At 55.8% G+C, this 20,120-nt stretch overlaps 1 protein-coding gene across 4 annotated transcripts in view; it reads left to right on the plus strand.

Moving 5' to 3' along the window:
- Window positions 1-20,120, plus strand: part of SLIT1 (slit guidance ligand 1) — a 62,990-nt gene that overhangs the window by 25,188 nt on the left and 17,682 nt on the right. For all 4 annotated transcript variants that reach the window (XM_071812060.1, XM_065843235.2, XM_071812061.1 and 1 more), the window contains one exon: window positions 19,983-20,054. In XM_071812060.1, coding sequence (XP_071668161.1) covers window positions 19,983-20,054 — 72 coding nt within the window. The remainder of the gene's footprint in view (window positions 1-19,982; window positions 20,055-20,120) is intronic.

The raw sequence follows: 20,120 nt of genomic DNA on the forward strand, positions 1-20,120 counted from the left end.
TTTCCTTCCACAAAAATTAAGAAAATAAATAGTGTGGCTGAAAAGGGACGTCTTCGCATCCCTCCACACACAACTGCCTCCCTGGGGAGCTGCACAGGTGGTGACCCCACATTCCTCAGCCTGAGGGTTAACCAGAGGGAAAACAAATATTGGCTGCTCCAGGGTCTGCCCCAGCCTGCGGCCAGGGCTGTCTCTTGCCCAAGGAAAGGTGCTTGCGGGGTGGGCAGGTCTCCGTTCCTGGCAGGGGTGGTTGCTCAAATCTGGCTCTTTGCTCAGGTAGCAAAATGTCCCTGCTGTGGTCTGAGCCTACTCCTTGGGGCAGGAGGTGCCCCAGCTCAGTGGGGAGAGGCAAAGCCCCATGTGTGATGAGCTGGAGGGTCAGCCTGTGCTGGGCATTGGCTGTGGTGGGCTGGGGGTACAGCCGGTGTGCTGCCAGGGCTGCCTGCCCCTCTGCCTATTGCATCTGCACCTGAGCCCTCTCCTGTGCCTCAGAGAATTGAAAGCACGTGGCTGGAAAGGGCTTGTGACTGCCCCATGGCATGGGGAGCTTGTGCAGTGATGATGGCATGAGCTCCATGCTGCTGGTGTCTGCGCCTCTCGGCTGAGCTGCTCCCAGTCTCCTCAGCTATGTAGGGGGCTTTGTGGCCCAGGAGTTGCTCCATGAAGCATGGGGACCGGAAGCTGGTTGGTTCTGGGAGCCTTTACGAGCCCTCAGCACCCCAGGGCAGGATCTGAGCCCAGCAGGGTCCAGCATGGCATGTCCTCACTCTCCCCCATCCTTTCTCACTCTCTCCATCCTGGGCTTGTCTCTTAGCAACTGCCCCTGGCCAGGACTTGGGCTGTGCAGGGAGGGATGTGACACTTTCCATGCATCTGTCATTTTGTCACCTCCAGAGTGACACTGAGGTTGTTAACCCCTGTGGCACTGACTGGGCTGAGTTGCCATGAGTGAAAATGGAGCATCTCTCTGACACCTCCGCATGGGTAGCAGCCGACTGCTCTGCCTCCAGCTTGACAGCGATCCCCGCTACCAATAATGATACGGGCAGCAATCAGGGAGGAATTAAAGGATAATTAATGCCAATCCACATGGAAAATTGCTCTCGTCAAACAAACGCGATATCATTTTTTTTTATGAAATGACAAATTGGGTTGAAAAGTAGCGACTGTGGTGACATGATATACTGAGACTTCTGCAAGTCATTTTACTCTTGCCTGGAGGATATTGCCATGAAAACATTAATATTCTGCAAAAATCACTGTAGCATTTCTGACAATGTGCTTCACTGGTAGACTTCCTGCAGGAACTGCCGTGATCGCCTTTCTGGCAGGGTGCAGTGGCGCTCTGATAGTGATGAACTGATGTTTACCATGTCTGCAGAGCCATGGTCGTCTTGGAATCTTTAGTGGCAATACTGACTTTTACCAACCCCCCGAGCCTCCTGACCTCTTGTTGCCTCCTTCTCTTGTCCTGCTCCAGCCAAGGGTGAGCAGTGAGCTGGGCCGTGTAGGTGATGTACCTGGAGAAAAAAGCCACCTGCACCATCACAGAGCACAGTTTGGAAGGAAACACAAACCGATAGATAAAAAGAGTGGGGCTGGTGCTGCTGGCGGGATGCTTCGCCTGAAACACCTGCGCTGGAACACATCCTCATGCAAGGTCACGCAGCTGGGGAGAAAAAAAATGTAGGTCACAGCTACAAGACAGGGAACAGCATCTGGGGACGTGGTTACACTGAAAAGGACTTAGCAGCCGTCACGGCAGCACGCTTTGGGATGCGGGCTTCCAGTGCTGCAGCTCGGGGGTGATGGATGAGCAGAGCAGCTCTGGGTACCAGCAGCTGGGTGGGGTTGCTGTTTGGGGGGCAGTGGGAAAGCCTCCACTGAGCATGGTTTCTGCTTTAGGGCCCACAGTTTAGAGAGACGTTGGGAAATTAGAAAGTGCTCAGAGAGGAAGTGCAGGATAATTGGAGGTCTAGAAAGCCTGCCTTGCAGTGAAAAGAATTTAAAAGCTCATCCTATTTAGTGTATGCAAGAGGAAGCTAGGAGGGATTTGATCCCTGTCTCTGTGTACCTGCGTGGGGAGAAGTCTGATTGTAGGCACCTCATTAATTTTGTAAAAAAAGAAAAGAAAAAGAGGAAAAGCATAAAATCATTCAATAGCTAGAGGCTGAAACCAGACAAATTCAGACTAGAATTAAATTGGGCTTTTTCACCACTGAGAGCAGTTAACCATTGAACACTCAGGTGGGAAGAGGTGGATTGAATGTCCTTTGAAGCTGTGAAGGAGATTGTACTTCTTTCCCAGATGGTGAAAATGGGAAGGGACAGTGTTGGAGCAGGAACCCCCGGGAGGGCTCTGTGTCTTGACCTAGTGCACAGAGGTGTCCCAGTGATAAAGTGTCCCCTTCTGGGTGATGGATGTCCTTCTCTGGGCACTGGGAAGGCAGTCCAGCTCCTCCATCCCAGGCCAGGACCTTAATTGCTCACAAAGCCCCTGAGCATCCCTGCTCCCCAAAACTGTCTGAGCAAAGCCATCTCTGGAGGCTCATCTCCATCCCAGACAATGCGAGGCGATATCTGAGCAGGCACATCTGCTGGTGGGGATGGGGCTGGTACTGTTGGGGGGTGCTCCCAAGCTGCCCCCACTGCTCTCAGTGGTCTGGGGGCCATCTACTGGCGCCGGTCTTCCCACACTCTCCCTGGGGGATGCTCAGCCGTGGCCTTCCCAACCCCTGAGCTGCAACCCTGTCTGAGCATCTTAGACAGAGTTATATTTTACAAGCGCAGTAAAAGGGAAAGATGGCTTTGCTTTAATTTATGAGCTACAAAGTACCTTGCCTGGTGAGGTGCCGGCTGAGCTTTGCAAGGGCTCTGGTTTGGAGTTCAGAGGGCAAATAGTGCTGGCAGTTGAAGATGCTGTTTCTCCTCTTTGTTACTCCCTTGCCCATCACAACTGCTCTTCCTCCAGTGCCCCCATCTCTGTGAAGCCGGGCAGGATCTGCTCCTCTCCAGTTCCCCTCCCTTCACAGAAAGATACCAGCAGTGACTGTAACAGCAAGTCCAAAACAAAGCACTCCTGGGTTGTCCAGCCATGGGGTTTTCCTGGCTGCCAGTCCCCTGAAATTGTGCCTGGGACAGTGAGAAGGCAAAAGCTGGTTGTAGCTGGGGATGTGGCTCTGGGAAAGCTCCATTCTGGCTGCACGTTTGGGGACAACATATGCAGAGGAGTGGGATGCTGCAGGGAGCTATCCTTGTTCCTGTGAGTGGGGTGGTGTGTACAAACACACGTGTCCTTGCAGCTTGCTGACCCCTGATCCGTTGGTTGTAGGAATGTCTTTACGTGCGCTGGGAATCTCTGTGCTCCTGTCCTTGCAGCCTGCCACTGCTGGGCCTGGGTTTTGTGCTTTTGCTTATTTTTTTTTCTTTTTCCTTTTTTTTTTTTTCCCCCCAGCCTCTTTCACAAAGACACCTATTCTCCCTCTGCGCCCCAGGGATTTACACAGAAAGCTCACCCTCAACACAGCAAAAGAAAGGCCTGGGCGGCCCGGGAGAGGAAGCACACACAAAATGTGGTGTGTGGCTCTTTGTGTCCCCTTTGTAATTCCTCTGCACAATGAACTGCCCAGGCCACCCACCAGCCCTGGGGTACCCCAGGTGCCCCATCTGCTGTGCTCCCTGATGCAGCAGCGGGTAGAGCTGGGGATGCTCCTCACTAGTCAGCCAAGAGTGCAGTCTTTGTGCTTGGGAAAGAGGAAATTTGGGCAGGATGAAGATTGCCACGTTCTTGCAGTAATAAAAAGCCTCTTCGTGTCCCCGCTGGCCCCTGGGCAGAACGCTGGGGGGGGTCCCTCCAGCGAAACCCTTCCATCAGACCCGCTCTGATGGCTTTTAACATGCTAATGACCCTCTCAAGGGCAGGAGCAACTCTGTGTAAAACCCATGTTCAGCCCTCGGTCATGGACATTTGCTTGGAGACGCAGTGTTAAATATTTATCCTCCTCACCTCCCTCCCGACTCCGCAGGCATTAACAATAGCAAAGGCAACCGGCCCCTTCCCCCTCACCAGGAACATGTGGCTCCTGGACCATGACAGCGAACGTTATCGTTTGTACCTGTGAATTATTGATAAGGTGTAAGATAGTTCTTGCAGTGAAAAAATAATGAGGGGGACAGGCTGTTTGCAGCCTGGTGGGGCAGGCTCTGCTGCAAGCCCTCTTCTCCAGGGGCAAAATGGGTGATGGGACCCTGTTCCTGCGCCCCCCATCTGCCAGCTGACTGCACCAGCCCTTAGCAGCGTGTGACCACACCAGGCTGCCTTTGTGCATAGTGGCTCCTCTCTTGGCGTGGGTCTGCCTGGCGCCTGTCCCCTCCTGCCTACCCGCTGCCTTCCCTGGGGGACGCGGGCAGCTGCTCTGTCTCCCCAGCCCCATGCTGCCTGCAACCTCCCTGGGGCAGGGGTTGCTCGCTCCGGCAGCTGCCTGCTGACCGCAGGGTGAGCAGGGATGTCCCAGCTCTATGGGGCAGCTGCCCACCCTGCAGTGCTGTCGTGGGGAACGGGCAAGTATCGCTGGGCCCTGCAGACACTGCGGCTCCAGTGAGCAGATGGGTTTAGCCTGGGAGAGCCTCGGAAGAGGCTTGGGAGGTCTCCAGGGACAGGAGGAGAAAGAGTGGTCCTTGGCTTTATGGCCACTGATATGCACTGTGCCTGTGCTCTGATCTGTCAGTGAGGCTGATAAGTCCCTGGAAAACAGGTGGCAGCCCTGGAAAGGGATCTGTACCCCTGGTTCAGGGCTGTCCTTTAGTTGAGAGCTGAGCAGAGCACCTCAGTGCATCCATCCCCTGAGCTGCAGAGGTGAGAGCCTGTCCCACAGACACCCTGGCTCTGCCAGCTCTGCTGGCTCTGAGCTTCAGCTGCACTTTGCGAGGCTCTGGGATGCCACATGGGAGGGTGCAGATGGCTTGGGGTGATCTTGTCAGTTGCGTTGGCAGTCTGATTAAAATCAGGGTGCCTCTTTAAGCCAGTTTAAAGCCTGGCTTTGAGGTACTTAGACTCTCAATCCTGCTGTGTTTTGCGGGGAGAGCATTAGCAGGAGAGCCAGGGCATTTGTGTGTGGAGCCTGTCTCAATTTGGGGTTACACATCTGTGTCCCTGGGCTGGGTGATGGGGCACCAGGGTGCTGCACCCACTCCGGGGACAGCGAGAGTCTGGGGGAAGCCCAGCCGGGATGAGGAGCCCTCCTCCCTTGCACAGAGACCCACTCCAGCAGCACCACCCCTGCCCAGGAAGGGGCTGCCCAGACCTGCCACGCACTGATATCAGGTGTTGCTTTCCCAAAAATGTGTCTGAATCTGATGTCCTAGACTCCAGAGATGCAGGATGTGCTGTTATTCTTGAAGATACAGCAGTGCCTGGGAGGCAGAGCAGCCCCTGTCCATCACCTGCCACAGTCTGGGCCATGGCTGGGCTACCTGGGCTGCACTGCTCCCCACCTCTTGCCCCATTTGTGGCTTCCAGTAGTGGCTCTGGAGCTAGGAGGATTCCCATGAGCCACCAATCTCTGTGGTTCCCTTGCTGGGTCTCCTGGGGAAGGTGGTGGTATAGGGTGCTTGTGAGCACTAGCGGGGGAGCTGGATGTCTCATGCTGTTCCTCAGTGTTGGCACTGCCACTGTCCCTTTCTGTCTGGCCTGAATGTTTTGGATACTGATTTTAATTACACACTGCAGTAGGAGAATTACTCCCAGTGGCTGGTATCTGTCTTCCTCCCTGCCTAACTTCCCCAGAGTACTCTTTGGGTTGTGTGCCCATGGAAGCATTTCTGGGTGGGGAGCATTGCAATGGTCTTTCCACTGGCCCCAAACAGTGGACTGAACTCATGGAGGGGCCCTGTCCTCTTCTGCTGCTCCCCAGAGTGCTGCTCTCCCAGGTGTGCTTGTGCAAGGGTGGGTGAAAAATGATGCTGCTGGGGCAAAGGTTTGAGAGTGATAAATAAGGAGTGATTAAGAGAGCGCATGTGTGTGCATGCTTGTGGGTGTGGGCATGCAATGCGGAAGGTGTCAGGTTGCAGTACATGTGCTGAGATGCGCATGGGCACAATGGGAGATGCTCCCAGGCAGCACGTGGGGACCCCCTCGTCCGAGGGTGCTCCAGTGTCAGGCAGCAATACCCCCATGTACAGCTACAGGACAGGAGCTGTAGCGAGGAAGGGGTGAGTAGGGTTCCTCTGCTGTGGCAGAGCATCCCTGAGCACAGGATTGATCCTGGCATTAAAGGCTCTGGGAGTGTGAGCCCTCATCTCCCTGTTCACCCTTCTGCTCCCTGACGTGCCGCCAGTTGTGCAGCAAATACAGGCCTGGCCGCTTGGATATCAACTTTGAAGTGTGAATTTCAAACACTCACTCTGTCCACATCCCCTCTCTGGTGTTTGATGGGAGGCAAGGAGAGTGGCAGGAGCACCCCGCACATGAAACAGCCCTGTTCAAAGCCCAGCGGTGTGGCTTCTGCTTGCAAGCCAGGTTAAGTTTGCAGGCAATTACCCAGTGGTGTTCCCTGCCTTTGCTCCCAGCCTTTCCCCCTGCAAACCACCTGCTCTTTACTGTGCTTTTAGGGGAAGAGCCTGGCACCGGAGCAGCCGTGAGCTGCATCGAGCTAGGCTCCTGCCTGCAGGTTATGGTGGGGGGGGATGCTGCATGGTCCCCGTGGCTCCGTCTCAGCACTGAATTTGACTTTTACGGTCTTCTGGCTGGCGAGGCGCAGCGGGGATGCCTCTTCCCACCCTGGATCTCAGGGATGCTCTTCTGCTCAGCTAGGGCTGTGTGTGCACAGGGAGGATCTGGCCCCTTCCCTGCATGAAGCAGAGGCAAGACAGCGTGTGTGAACTCGACTTCACAAGACATCAAAAGCGCTGCAGTCGGGTGGAAATTGGCTCTCAGAGTTCCTTTCTTCTGGTTCCGAGCAGCTCCCCGCTCCTGCCCCCGCCTCGCTGGGTGGATGTGTTGATAAAATGAGGAAGCGCCTGCTCCCCTCTGAGCTGTGGTGCCTGGGATCACATCTCGGGGCTCGCATCTCCGGGCTCACTGACAATTTGCGTTAACGTTTACTTAACTAACCGAGAGCCCTCTTACATCCCACCCGCCTTTGTTGTGGGGCTCGTGGGGGTGGCGAGCATGGCAGAGGCATTTCTGGGCTGCTTCCTTTGTGCTTGGGGAATCTCAAACCCTCCGAAAAAACACTCTTTTCGAGAAGAATGGGCCCTTCTCCCAATTTACTTGAAAAGATGTCCCGGATTTCTGCCCAGCCAGGATGCTGCGTTGTTCCCAGGCAGGATTTTGGTGGGGGAGCTGGCTAATTTGCAATGTTTTACATATTTAATATGTTGTCAGTGATGCTTTAAAATCCCTATAATATTTAATTAGGAAACAGCTTTTGACATACGAGACAGAAACAGTACTGGTATAATTAGTTATTGACAATTTCATACCCATGAAGATAACTAAGTTACTTAAAAGCAGGAGGCAAGCTCCCACGTATACATCCACCCCAATTTGGAGCTGCTCTGGGATGCAGCAGGGTTGATGCTGGTTGTCTGATCTTGGAGCAATGTGTACCCATCCAGGTATGCTGCTAGGCTCTCCTGTTCCATCTGTGAAGGAATGGAGCAGGACATCTCCCACCGCAGTTGGGTCTCCGACCACCCCTCACAGGGCTCTGACACCTTCTTGAGTCCATGACATAGTGTCTACCAAACCTAGTATTTTTAAACTTGAAACTGAGTGGAGATCTGACAAAATATGAATTATCCAAGCGATGTAAGAGTGTCAGTGTCCCTGGCAGACTGGGGTATATTTTTAGCCCGCACGTGTTGGAATTCGACTGTTTCTTAGGGAAAAAAAAAAAAAGAAGAGGTTTTTCAGATCTGAGTGTTTAGCTCTGGCCATGCTGGGAACGCTGCTACCAGCTCTGCAGTGCGTTGTCCACCTTGAAAATAAAGGTTTCCGGCAACATGGGAAGGAGGATGAGGGTCAGGCTGTGCTGCACAGCCCCTGCTTGTCCCCACCTTTGCAGAGAACTGTGCTGGAGGGGTCTGAGCCCTGCCCTGTGCCCACACGCAGGAGATCTGGGGTGCTGGGATGGGCACTTGCATGCAGCTGGGGGTTAGCTGCTCAATCTTCTGCTGGCCTGGTCCAGCAGCCATGGCTCAGGGTGATGACACCTGGATCCGGTCACGATTGGGGCACTCCCAGGAGCAGGGTTGTCTCTGGGGGCACCAGCACCCACAGTTGCATGTGGAGCCTGACCATTGCCATGTTCTTGCACACATGCCAGTGAGGGATGGCACACATCCCTCCCCAGGCCACCCTGAGATGGTTCCTGCTGCTTCCCATGGCGTGGTCCCATCCTGTGATGCCCCCACTGTGAGATAAGGCTCCCTGGCCACCCACCTCTCTCTGAGGGGGCTGTTATCTGCCTGGCTGCGCCTGTGTGGGTCTCTCCCCCTTTGTGGGATTTGCAACCAGGACTCCACTGTTCAGGAGATTTCATCCCCCCTTTAATCTTGGCAGTTGGAAGCTGGGGAGCCAATAATGATGAAGGAGTGTAAATGTCAGCAGGAAACCAGCTTCAATCAGAACTGTTAAAAATAAACCTGCCAGGCCTGCTCTGGCAGGGGTAATCAGCCTTGGTGGCTCCTCTCCCCGGGTCCTAGAGCATGAGCTGCAGCCATGCTGAGAGCTTCAGCCACCCGAGCAGCCGCGCTGGAGTCTACCCGCAATGTTGGCAGCCTAGAGCTGTGAGAAGTGTCACCTCGAGCTGGACAGTGTGCAGGGTCCTGTCCCTTCTCCCCAGATGTACCCTGGCTCTCCCTTAGTGGGAACCCCTGCTGCAGTACTGGCTGGGCTTGAGCCGAGTTTTAAATGGAAGAGCATAGCTTGGGAGAGAGGTGCAGGGGTGAGCTGCTTCTGGTGTGCGTGTTTTTTCCTCTGTCATAGCGTGGGTGATTGTGACAAGATGCTCAACCTTTGTGAAAACACCTCTGACTGTAGCTACCTCCCGGGAAATGCACGACCTTCCCTTTCCAGCTCAGCCAGGCTGTGGCAGGAGATGTGTGGACACATGGATAACACAGCCTGTGGATATTCGGGCATGTCCACAGGGCAAGATCAGCTGTGGGCTCTCAGGGTCACAGAGCTGGTGTCCCCACCTGATGTGAGATGAGCTTGGAGCTGAGACAGGAACTGCATTGTTAACCTCAAAGGTAATTAACTTCAGGGCAGCTTGCAAAGGGATGTGGGGCTGTGCCATCACTGAAGCTTTAATGTGGAGGCTGAAGGTCTGTGCAAGACCTCCAGGCACCCATGCACTCAGGTCAGGGCTCCCTTGCAGTCCCTTGCAGTCAGGCACTGTGGCTGAGCTTGCTGGTCCTCTGAGGCTCCACGTGCAGGTCAGAGAAAGGCAGGAGGAACACCCAGGTGCACTTCTAGCAACTCATTTCTGCCTCCCCAAAACAAGGAGGAGCTGTTGATCCCCAGCACAGGCGAGGTCTGTGGGTGGCAGTGTTTTGTGACTGTGGGGTCCGCAACTGTACTAACTACCTGCGGGCAGAGGCTTTCCCAGTCTCGCGGTGTGGTTTTGTGCTGGGGGTTCTTCAAAGAGCTCTTCTGCAAGGAGAAGCTGGCACGGCCCCATGGGCAGGGGTACAGCTCCCCCGTGGCATGGCCACAACTGAGTGCTGCTTGCCCAGACCTTCTCAGGAGTGATGTTACAGCTTGGACACAGCTTTCTGGTAAGGCTTTGCTGCCCTGCCAGCAGTTTTTTATCATGGCTTTGATGTGTACCACTCGGGATGGAGTCTCTTTTATCTGTCTGTTGGGTTTTCCCTGCTGCACGCCGCTGCACTTCATTCTCGTGCTTGGGCGTGCCATTTCCCAGGCTACTTTCCCTTCAGACCCTTCTTCTATCAGTGCTGTTTCCTCTCAGGCCTGTGTAAAATCACATATCTTTTTCCAGCTGCTGGGCTGGATTTGAGATGCCCTGCTGGCTCTACCCTGGCTGCCAACAGGGGCTGATGCTTTTCACCCTGTGATGTGTCTCCTACCTTGCATCCCACCACCAGCTTTGTGGTGGCTCCCAGGTGCTTTCAGAAAGCCAGGCTGTGAGATGCAGCCACTGCTGGGGCAAGTTTTGCCCCTCTTAGTGCTAGGACTGCGCATGAGCAGCCTGAAGGACTCAGTCACGCCACAGCATCTTGCCAGATAATTTCAGCTGGGTCTTGCAAGGTTCAGCATTGGTTTCAGAGCACCTTCCAGGCTGGAGTTTGCCTTAGCCCTTCCCAAAGCTAGAAGCAAGGTTTAGAGTCATTATCCCAGGGCTGTAAAGCTGAGGAGCAGTGTGGCAGATCCACAGCATCGCCCCTTGGCTCACCAGCCTGTGCCAGATCTGGGACAGCCGGGATGCAATTCTTAGCTTGGCTCAGCCTCATTCACACCTCAGAGGAATCCAGGAGGGCCGACAGGCCTGGCTTCACACTTATTAGCAATTAAAAGCCTCAGAGCCTGGAAACCACAACCAGCTCCCCACAGGGATCAGGGCTGGCTTGCCAAAGAGCTATTTGCTTTTTCATTTGCACCTTGGATGAGTATTGCTACCTGAAGTTCAAGGTGTCTTCTTGGGTGCAAGCTGCCGGGCAGGGACCAGACGCTGCGTGCTGAAGGGTGCAAGGGCTCCCAGCGTGCACGGCTGGAGCCTGGCACCTCTCCCAGCATGGCACGGCACCATCACCCAGCAGAGCTCTCCGTGCATGCAGTCATGGTGGGTTGAGGGGGGAACTGACCTAGTCCTTAACCATCACAGGGCTGTGTGAGAGGGTCTCACAGCAGCACTCTGCTCTCTGCCAGAGATACAACCACGTGTGGTCCAGCAAATCCCCATTGCCTCCTTGTCAGCTTGCTCTGCCCCAAGCTCCGCAGCTGCCGGGCTGCAGTACCCCAATTGCCAGGCACTCTGAGATGTGCCGGGTCTGTGAGTGCTGGGTGCTCTGCTGTGGGCAGTGAGCCAGAAGAGAGCACGGGAGGAGGCTGGGGGGCTGGAGGGCTTGGTGTGCAGCCCTGGGGAAAGGGACAGCTCCTTGCCTTTTATATACAGCATGTAAGGAACATGCTGGAAATCAGCCGAGTGATGCAAATGTGAAGCAGGTAGGTGTGGAGACTGGAGGGCAGTGTGGGAGCTGGAAAGAAAACATGCTTTGGTGGAAGGTTTCATAGGGATTTCCTGCTACGGTAGGGTAAGACAGAAGTAAAAACATGAAAGGAGGGAGGAGAACAAGCTTGCTGAATACCAGAATGGAGGGGACTTCAAGGTGTTGAAAAGCAGGAATGGAGAGAAGCAGGAAGACATGCAGCTATGGGGCCACTGGCTGGGTGCAGCGGCGTGCCTTGGCTCCTGGTGACAGTGGGACATGAGGCTGTGAGCTGGGAAGGTGCAGTTTTAGGAGCCAGGTGTCCATCCAGACAGTTGCTGGACGGGCTGAGCCCTCATGCTGTGGGAGCTGAGGGAGACATGTCAGCCACACAGTGGGTCCCTTTGCAGACAGGAGGTTGGCTGCTCACCAGTGTGTGCTGCAGGGCACCCCCTGCCCAGCCTGGCCTCTGCTAGACCACAGGGCGCTGGGCGTGGTGGGTGCTGTGGCTCTCTGGAGGCACTTTGGCATGCTCAGGAGTGGGTGGCGATGCCTTTGCTGTTCCTTCCTGCAGGTTGCAGGAACAAAAGGACGGTGTGGGGAAGCGATGGCGACAGGCACACGGGGTTTGTAGCTTGTTATTTCACTTGTGTTTCCATTAAAGCTGCTGCTTTTAACTTTTTTCTGCCTCTGAAGAGGCTCCAGAGTGGGTGGCAGATGCTTTATTCCCCCTCCGCCTCCTTCCCCTCTTTTCCTTGGCCAGCTCCCCTTGTTCCCGCAGCATCCCCCTTCTCACCAAGGCCGAGTCCCCCAGCTCTGGCTCTGCAGCACAGCCCACACGGAGCTGCTCCTTGGCAGAGCTGGACCAGAGCCGCCGCACAGGCACTGCTCTGTGCAGGGAGCCGCCCAGCAAAGCCTACGTCCTGCAAATACCATCCTTGTGCAGATCATCCCACTTGCAAGAGGCGTCACATGCCCTCGACTACCCCCATGCTCAAACACGGGGCTGCTGGTGTCACCTGTGGTGCATGCACCCATGCACCTCAACATCCCCAGTGCACCTCTTTGGCATACACAGGCACCATAGTGGCACCATTGGGCGATACCAACTGGTGTCAGTCACTGGTGCTCCCATAAGGACAGTGGTCTGGGTCATGACGCGGGTCAGCAGTGTCCCTTTGAAGCCGCTGAGATTTATGTGTGCGCTGAAACATTTTGCTATGTCAGCACCATGGCTCTGGGGCTGGGACTCTTCTCACTAACTGTTGCCGTGAGCATATGTTGCATTTTACACATGCTCTGCTCAGCTGTACAAGCAGCGAACATCCCCAGCTCTTATGTTTGGGGAAAGCATCTGCATCTCTGGGGAGAGAAGGCGGGGGGCCAGAGCCTGGGGTCAGCACAGCACTTTGGGAAGCCTTTCCTGGCAGAGGAGTGGTGTGTAGCATTGTGCCCCAGTCTGGCAGTGTTCACCTTTACTCTTTGCTATGTGTACATGGTGGACAGGCAGAATTTGTTGATTTAGCTTGTGCCACTGAGATCTGTGGTCTGAAACACTTGGCACGACATCATGATGTCTAGCTGTGTGTTGCCTTGCTCCAGCAAAGGGTTGTTTTGTCCTTATATAAATGAGCCTGGTAGGGATGAGCTCTGACACATTGCTTTCACTGATGCTGAGATAACAAGAAATATTACAGCAAAAACCTCAGGTGGGGATGGGGGCAGCTCTCCTATTGTTGCTCAGACTGTGGTGGACATGACCTGGTGTGCCATCCTGCCTGCCAAGAGGTGCTGAGGACTCTGGTCACTTCAGGAGGACTGTCCCATGGCCAGAAATCACACCCCTGCCCCCATGGCTGAAATGTGAGCAGGTGATGGACATGATGGGTATGTGGCTCTTGCACAGGGGAGGGGGGACCCCAGGGCCAGGCAGCCTGTGTGACTCAGAGCATGGGGATGCTGCAACTCACAGCTGGGACATGAGCCTCCCTTTTCAGCTGGGCTGGGGTAGAGGCACGCGTGAAAGTGCATATGGAGTCCAAACTCACCATGCCACCCAGGAGCAAAGAGCCCTGCACAGAGCAGGAGAGGCCAGCATTGGCTTTCAGGTTGCTGTGGTGGCTAGAAGAAGGATGCCTGGGCCTTCTCATTTCTAAGGTCCCTGTAGAGACACCTCTCTGCCTTCACAAAGCACATCACTGTGCCACAGAGATGTCTCCTTGTGCTGACAACAGGTTGCTGCTGCCATCCTTGTCCCCTTTGTCTGTACCATCCCTGCTCCTTGCACCTTGTCCCCAGTACTCATCAAGGCTGTCTGGGACGTGAAGCAGTTTCTGTGGCTGCAGGCTGTGGTCTCCTCCAGAACACCGTGGGCTGCAGCACCCGGAGCCAGGAGGATAATGAGATCTTAATAGTCCAATTATATCCCATCGATTTACTCAGCACGTAATCGTTGGCGGCTGAGGCTGCCTGATGAAGCACTTCTCCGGCTGCCAGCAGGAAGGGCTGTGCCCTACCGCCCAGCCTGGGATGCTCCTCACAGGCACCAGCTGTTCCCCCTTGAACCACCGCAGGAGCAGCCCTCCCATTCACGGTTCCCTTCCCCCACCCCAGGAGGGTCAGGGACAAGAGTGGCAGGCAGAGATTGGATCAGGGACCCTGGCACCCAGCTGGCACCAGGCTGACTCCAGGCTGACATCCCCCATGCTTCTCTGGGGAGCAGAAGGGTTGTGCGTCTCCACCTGCTGCTAAGACAGGCTGACAGGAGAAGTGACTCCTGGTGGGTGACAGTCCCTGCCAGCTGCACCCTCAGCCATGCCTGGCAGCCTGCACCGGGCAGCACAGTGGCCACTGGGATGTGCCTAGCCAGCTTACTGGCAGCAGGAGCCAGCTCCTGAGCATCCACCTGCAGGTGTTTCTCGCTGCAGCATGGCATTGCAGGTGCGTCTCTGTGCGTGTCTTCTACTCCACTTTTGAGCTGATTGTAGCTGGGAGTCCCATAGACTAACCATCCCTCATTTGGAGGAGTCATTCTTTCCTGTGATTTTAAACCTGGTAGTTGTGCTGGTCATCTCTTGTTCTGGTATTGTGAAAAACAGTCATCATTCTGCTTTGGACTCTGTCCCATCCTGCCCCTTTTCCCTTTCTGGCCTCTGCCAAGGTGGCATTTCCAGAAACCCCATGATCTCTTCCCTGAGTGGCAGGGACGCACACTAAGCCCGCCCTGTCTTGTTTGCACGCACACACCAAGCTCTGCCATCCCACCTTGTCCTGTGGAAATGCCATAAGTCCCAGGGGCCGGGGTCACAGTGGGTAGCAGGCAGCATGCGGGCTCTTGGTGACCTTGGGATGGCAAAGTGAGGCAGGGGTGGAGGGGCTGGGAGGTCTGTCTCATCCCCCTCAGTCGGGATGGAGCGGTGACAGCAGCTGGGCCAGCGGAGCCCATTAAAAATCAAACAGCCTGACGTAATCCTGGGGGTGGGCGGCAGGAGCCTGAACCTGAGACGGGGCTGCAGGTCCCTGCCTGCACTGGGGACCTGGGCAGGTGACGTGGTGAATGAAACCCTGCCTTGTTAAACCAGCACCCTGCTAATGCAGCAGCAAGGCAGCTGCCCTCAACCTCCAGCAAGCCCTTGCCTGGGGAGGACAGAGCCCTCCAGGACACCCCTCCTCACACACAGCGTCCTTGCAGCATCAGGGACTCATGACCATCACCTTGAGTGGCTTGTGTGGCTGGGACATATGGGTGACACTGGTTTCCCCCAGTGCAGGGCTGTGGGTGCCCATGCCAGCATAAGCAGTGGATGCAGCTGCACCTCCCTTGCAGCGAGAAACAGGTGTGCGAAACCCCTGGGGGGGACCCTGGGCCGTAGATCGCTAATGCAAGTGCTGATTAGTCTATCGATCTCTCATAAGGCAGGAGTCTTACTGTCCCTTTGTGCTTACCCGTGTCACCTGTCAGGCAATGGAGCTGACAGCATGAACAGCTGTGCTGGCTGGGTAGCCATGTCCCTGCCTGTCCCTCTGCCCTGGGCAGGCTGTGATGGGACAAACAGCATGTGCAGAGTGACCCGAGGTACACCAGGCTGCTTAATAGCTGCTGGTGCTGTGGTCCTTGCTGTTTATTTAGTCCCTGGCAGGCCCTTTGGCTTGGGGAAATGCTGGCTGTACCCTGGCACAGCTTTCTCTGGCACAGCACCAGCGAGGTGAGGCTGGGATCCAGGGACCACCTGTCCCAGCCCAAAACGCTGGTGCTGCCCAGGGCTGTGTGTCTTTGGTTGTGAGGGCACCTGCCTTGTCTGCTTGAGACTTGGATGGCTGTTGTGGGCGAGCTGGTGCCTGCAGTGACTGATTCCAATGCTGGTTGAGTGGGGATACTGGAGGAAGTGTCCAACCTGTGAGCAGGGAGACCTGTAGTGCATTTTCATCATGAGAGCAGCAGCCTGGTAGAAGCTGAGAAGGGTCAGTGCCTTTGATGTGCGAGAGTCTTGGAGCCCACTGGATGGTAACGAGTTTCCAGTGTGGAAGCTGGGGAGAAAACATATTTAAGACAGGAGCAACCCCCTTCGCTTCACCCACCTGGAGCCAGTGGCATCTCCTGGGTGTATGGGCACTGCTGGGGCAGAAAGCCACTTACCTGCCATGCTATGTCCCCCAGCCTTTGCTGGCATGGCAGGGACATGACACCGGCTGCAACTTTTGCCTGAACAGAGGTGCCTCAGTGGCCACCGGTGCTGGGTGAGGTGGACCCCTGCACCACTGGCAGGGCCAGCCCTCTGGCCGCCGCCAAGCCGGGCTGCCTGGTGAGGAGAGTGCCATGCCGGAGGGCTGCCAGGCCGCCCTGGCGCTCTTGGCAGGCGGTGGGGGGCTCGGAGGGAGGACGCAGGGCCAGCGCCGCTGGGAAGCAATTACCTCCCTGCTGTGTCCGGCCCTAATCCCCTCACACAGCGCGCCAGGAGCCGGCTCGCCAAACAAGACTCAATCAGGTTAAAGTGTGAAGTCAGGATTAGCCGAAAGAATGAGAGCGTGGTAATAGCCCCAGCCTCCCCACCCGGCCGCAGCAGCCCCGCTGAGGCCCCCTCCCTCCCAGCCGCCCTCCGGACCGCCGGGCTCTTGCTGGGGAGATTAAGACTGCTGGGGTTTGTTTGCCTGAGTGGGCTCCCCACTGGGAAGCCATGTCGAACAGTTTTGCTCGGATGCCCTGCTAAGTGCCGGGCAGGGCGGCACACCGGGGGGTTGGCTCCCGCCTCCAAGCCCCTGCCAGCCCGAGGGAGCTGTGCCCTGCAGCTGGCTCCTCGCCGAGGCTCCCTGGGGACCCGCGGCGGTGGGGCAGGGGCTGCTGGCTGCCAGGAGAGCCAGTGCCGGGAGCACCTCCTGATTCACCGTACAGATTGCACTGGCAACTGTCGTGCACACAGTGGGGCGTAGGATCCGAGCAAGGGAGTTTCAAAAATCCCAATCCCTGACTGTTGCCATCCTCCATGCTGCCCATCCTGGGGGGGACTGCATGGGTGTAGCTTGACCATAAGGCTTTTGGGGGACATTGAAGGAAAGCAAGTGCCCTCCTTCTCCCCATGGCACAGCTATGGGTTGGAGCTGGCTGCTGCTAATTAATAGGCATCTGCTGGGCCAGAAACCCCTGTGGGAGGGGAGCCTTAGGCCAGGAAAGGATGGAAATGCAGTGGGTTCCTGGGGAGCATGTGGGGGTCCTGCTTTGCAGACAGGCTGCTGAGGGCTTCCCATTGGGGCATGCAGGTGTGCTACAGTCTCTCTGCAGGGTCTGCCTGGCTCTGTCCTCTGGCACTCACAGGGAGAAGGCTGTGTGTCCTGTCCCCTGTTCACCCTTCATCATCCTTCCCCCTTTGCACCCCCAGGACTACTGGAGCCCTCTACACTCTCTGACATGCAGGGAGAAACTCCAGCTGCATGGTCCCTGCGGCATGGGGATGGGAAGAGAACAGTGCCATGGATAGGATAACTGCTTCGGCATCCCCCGGATTCAGTAACCAGGAAATTTGGAACTGGAGGAAAATATCTGGAAGCAAAAAGGCAGAAAGGGTGGTTGTGACAATGGCAGGGGGGTTGCCTTCTTTCCCCCGTCTTTTGTCCGTGTTTGTCAGCTGGCCAGTCCCCAACAGGGTTGTTGGACGTGTCAATGCTCATGGTCACTGATGGTGTGATGGCAGCAATACATTTGTGTTTGGTGGTGCGAGGTGGCACCGACACAGCCACCAAGGGTGCTGCAAGCCATGTGATGGAGTGAGGAGAAGCCGTGCCATCTGCTGTTTCTTTGGTGCCAAAGTGTAAAGCAAACATAGCTGGGAGCTATGAAACACCAGGAGGGAAGAGGCCGTGCCTTGTTCCAATGCTGGGGCCACAGATCCCTCAGGCAAAGCATGTGTTTGTCCTGGTGTCAGTCGGTGATGTAACTGTGCCAGCAATGTAAGCCCAGTGCTGGGACCTCACTGAAACCTTCACATCCAGTGTTTGTCCCTCTTGGCTTTGGTACCGTACCCCCAAAGGCAGCACTTCATCAGTGACTGTCACAAAAAGCTGTGAAGGGGAGAAGCCTTGCAAAGTCAGCTGCAGCCTTCTAGCAGCATTTCCCTCGTGAGCTGTAAGTGAGCAGCTTGCAGACAGACGCCTGGGTTTGCTCCCTGGGCGTGCTGGGACTCCCATGTGCTGTGAGTGGAGAAACGCAAGCAAGGTTTCCATGAGGGAACCAAACAAGCTGCAGTCAGGGCTTCCCCGGGCAGGCAGTGCCGGAGCTGGGGGGTCAGGTACAGAATGTTGAAGCATGGTGGGTGCTCCCATGCTTGGCCCCACAGCAACCGATTTAATGTTGGAGGACAGGGAACTGCCAGGGGAGAGCGTGATGCATTCAGTGCATTGCTAGGAAGAGTGGTGAACTTCGTCTGGGAGTTTCTGGAGGGTTTTCTAGGGGATTCCTTCTTCTAGGAACCAAAAGAGAAAAGGAGATTTGGGGCAATGCTGCATTTTTCAGAAAGGTCATTGCAATTCCTGGAGGTCCCCGCACTCATCACATCCCCATCAGAGGATGGAGAGGGGGCATTTGCATCTGAAGGGGTGCTGCGGTGTCGGGTCCTTCCCCTCTAGAGAATTCGAGGCGACCCTGATGCCTTCGCGGGGAGTTGGTCTGGACCCCTGGGAAGAGCTTGAGCAGCCTGGGCAGGGCAGGCAGGGCAGCCTGGCAGTGCCGCCGTGCGGGTAGCGGTGGAACTGCGCCTGCTGCGCTCCGGCTGCTGGCGGGGGAGCTGGGCTTTATCCTCTCTGTGAACCTGGACCCCTCCAGGAGCAGCATCTCCCTTTCTCTACCCAGCAACGGCGCTTTGTCAGCCGGGTTTGGTTCCCCAGAAACAACCCAGCATGATGCACAAGCCCCTGCTCACTGTATACAATACCAGAGCAATGCACCAGCCCTTGCCCCCTGCACACAAAGTGTGCATCACTCCAGCACCATATGGCAGCTCCTTGGTGGCCTGGCATATCACCAGAGGGCTGGGCAAGCCCACTGTCTTTGGGTTTTCCTCCTCCTCATGCACCCGTGCAAGTAACGCTGGTGCTTCCCTCTGGCAACTTTTTCCTGTCATGGCAGTGAAGTTTTTGGCTGGGGTGAAGAAAAAATTCGGAGACCTCTAGGTCTTTTACAAACAGTTGGTGGGCCACGCTGAGCCCATTTTCTGGAGGAAATTGGGGCACGGGGCAGAGTGTGGATGCTGTGCCTCCATCCTGACCCAGCCCAACTGCCCTGGGATATCAGTAGTGAAAAGGCTTCATTATGTTGAAATGGAGCTGGTGAGAACCGAGTGTGAAATGTAGGTGTTCAGGGACAACCCAAGCCACCGCTCATGGAGGGGATGCGGGTTTCTGCGTAGCCTGTGTAATGCTGCGTGGAGCTTAGTCCATGCAGGTTGCCCTGGTCCTGCTCCTCACTCACCCATGGACTTGCTGCACAGGACAAATACTGTGCCGTGCCTCAGTTTCCCTGCCGCAGGAGGGAGCTTGGGACTTGGCCTTCTGCCCCATGGGTGGCTGGAGCAGGGCTGTTCTAGCATGGGGCTGGGAGCTGGTAATGCAGGTGCCTGCTGATCTCAGAGGAGCTTCTGGCTTTTGGGATGAGCGAGGTAATGGCAGCGTAGGAGCTGTGAGGCACAAATACAATAGAGAGGTCCCCTGAGGATAGGGTGAGCTGAGCCAGTCCACCCAGACTTTGCAGTGAGATTTTTTTGCCTTCATGGTTGTTAAAAGCCAGCCCAGGCACAGTGCGGGATCTGACGTGCTGCCAACCCTGCAAACAGAGAGCCCGTGCTGGCCCGGCACGCCCCGGCAGTGCAGAGTGGTGCAGACAGTGCTGTGTAGTGATGAAGTAATTAATGATCCAATTATTTGTGCCCTCTAAAGTGCAGGGCAGGCTCCATGGGAATGCCTACTGGATCCACTAAGTGTAATTACCAGTTAATCAGCAGGGACCCGTAATTATAGCAGTCACAGGGTATTTAAGTACAGAGGGTTTTTCCAGAGCTGTGTCCTGGTGCTGTACTTATCAGAGCTGGGGACATCAGTGCCTGGGGACCCCCAGCCACTTGCAGTCACGATGGATGGAGTCAGACTCGCCTTGGGACAGCCAGCAGGGCTGCAAGTCCTTGGTTGCCAAATTACAGCTTCCCAGAGCCTCTTGGGGATTGCTGAGTGCTGGACTGTGCCCCTGCCTGTGAATGCCCTGGTCCCATGGAGCATTGTGCTTTGCAGACACTGCTCATTTTCCTTCCTGTCTCTTTCTTCTGCAGGGATCTGAGTGAGAACTTCATCCAGGCCATCCCCAGGAAAGCTTTCCGTGGGGCCACTGACCTCAAGAATCTGTGAGTCGCAGCAGGGATGGGCACGGGTAGCCCAAGGGAGCTTGAGGTTGGGTCTGGTGGCAGGAG

This window comes from Patagioenas fasciata, chromosome 8 (genome assembly GCF_037038585.1).
Source record: "Patagioenas fasciata isolate bPatFas1 chromosome 8, bPatFas1.hap1, whole genome shotgun sequence".
NCBI lineage: Eukaryota > Metazoa > Chordata > Aves > Columbiformes > Columbidae > Patagioenas > Patagioenas fasciata.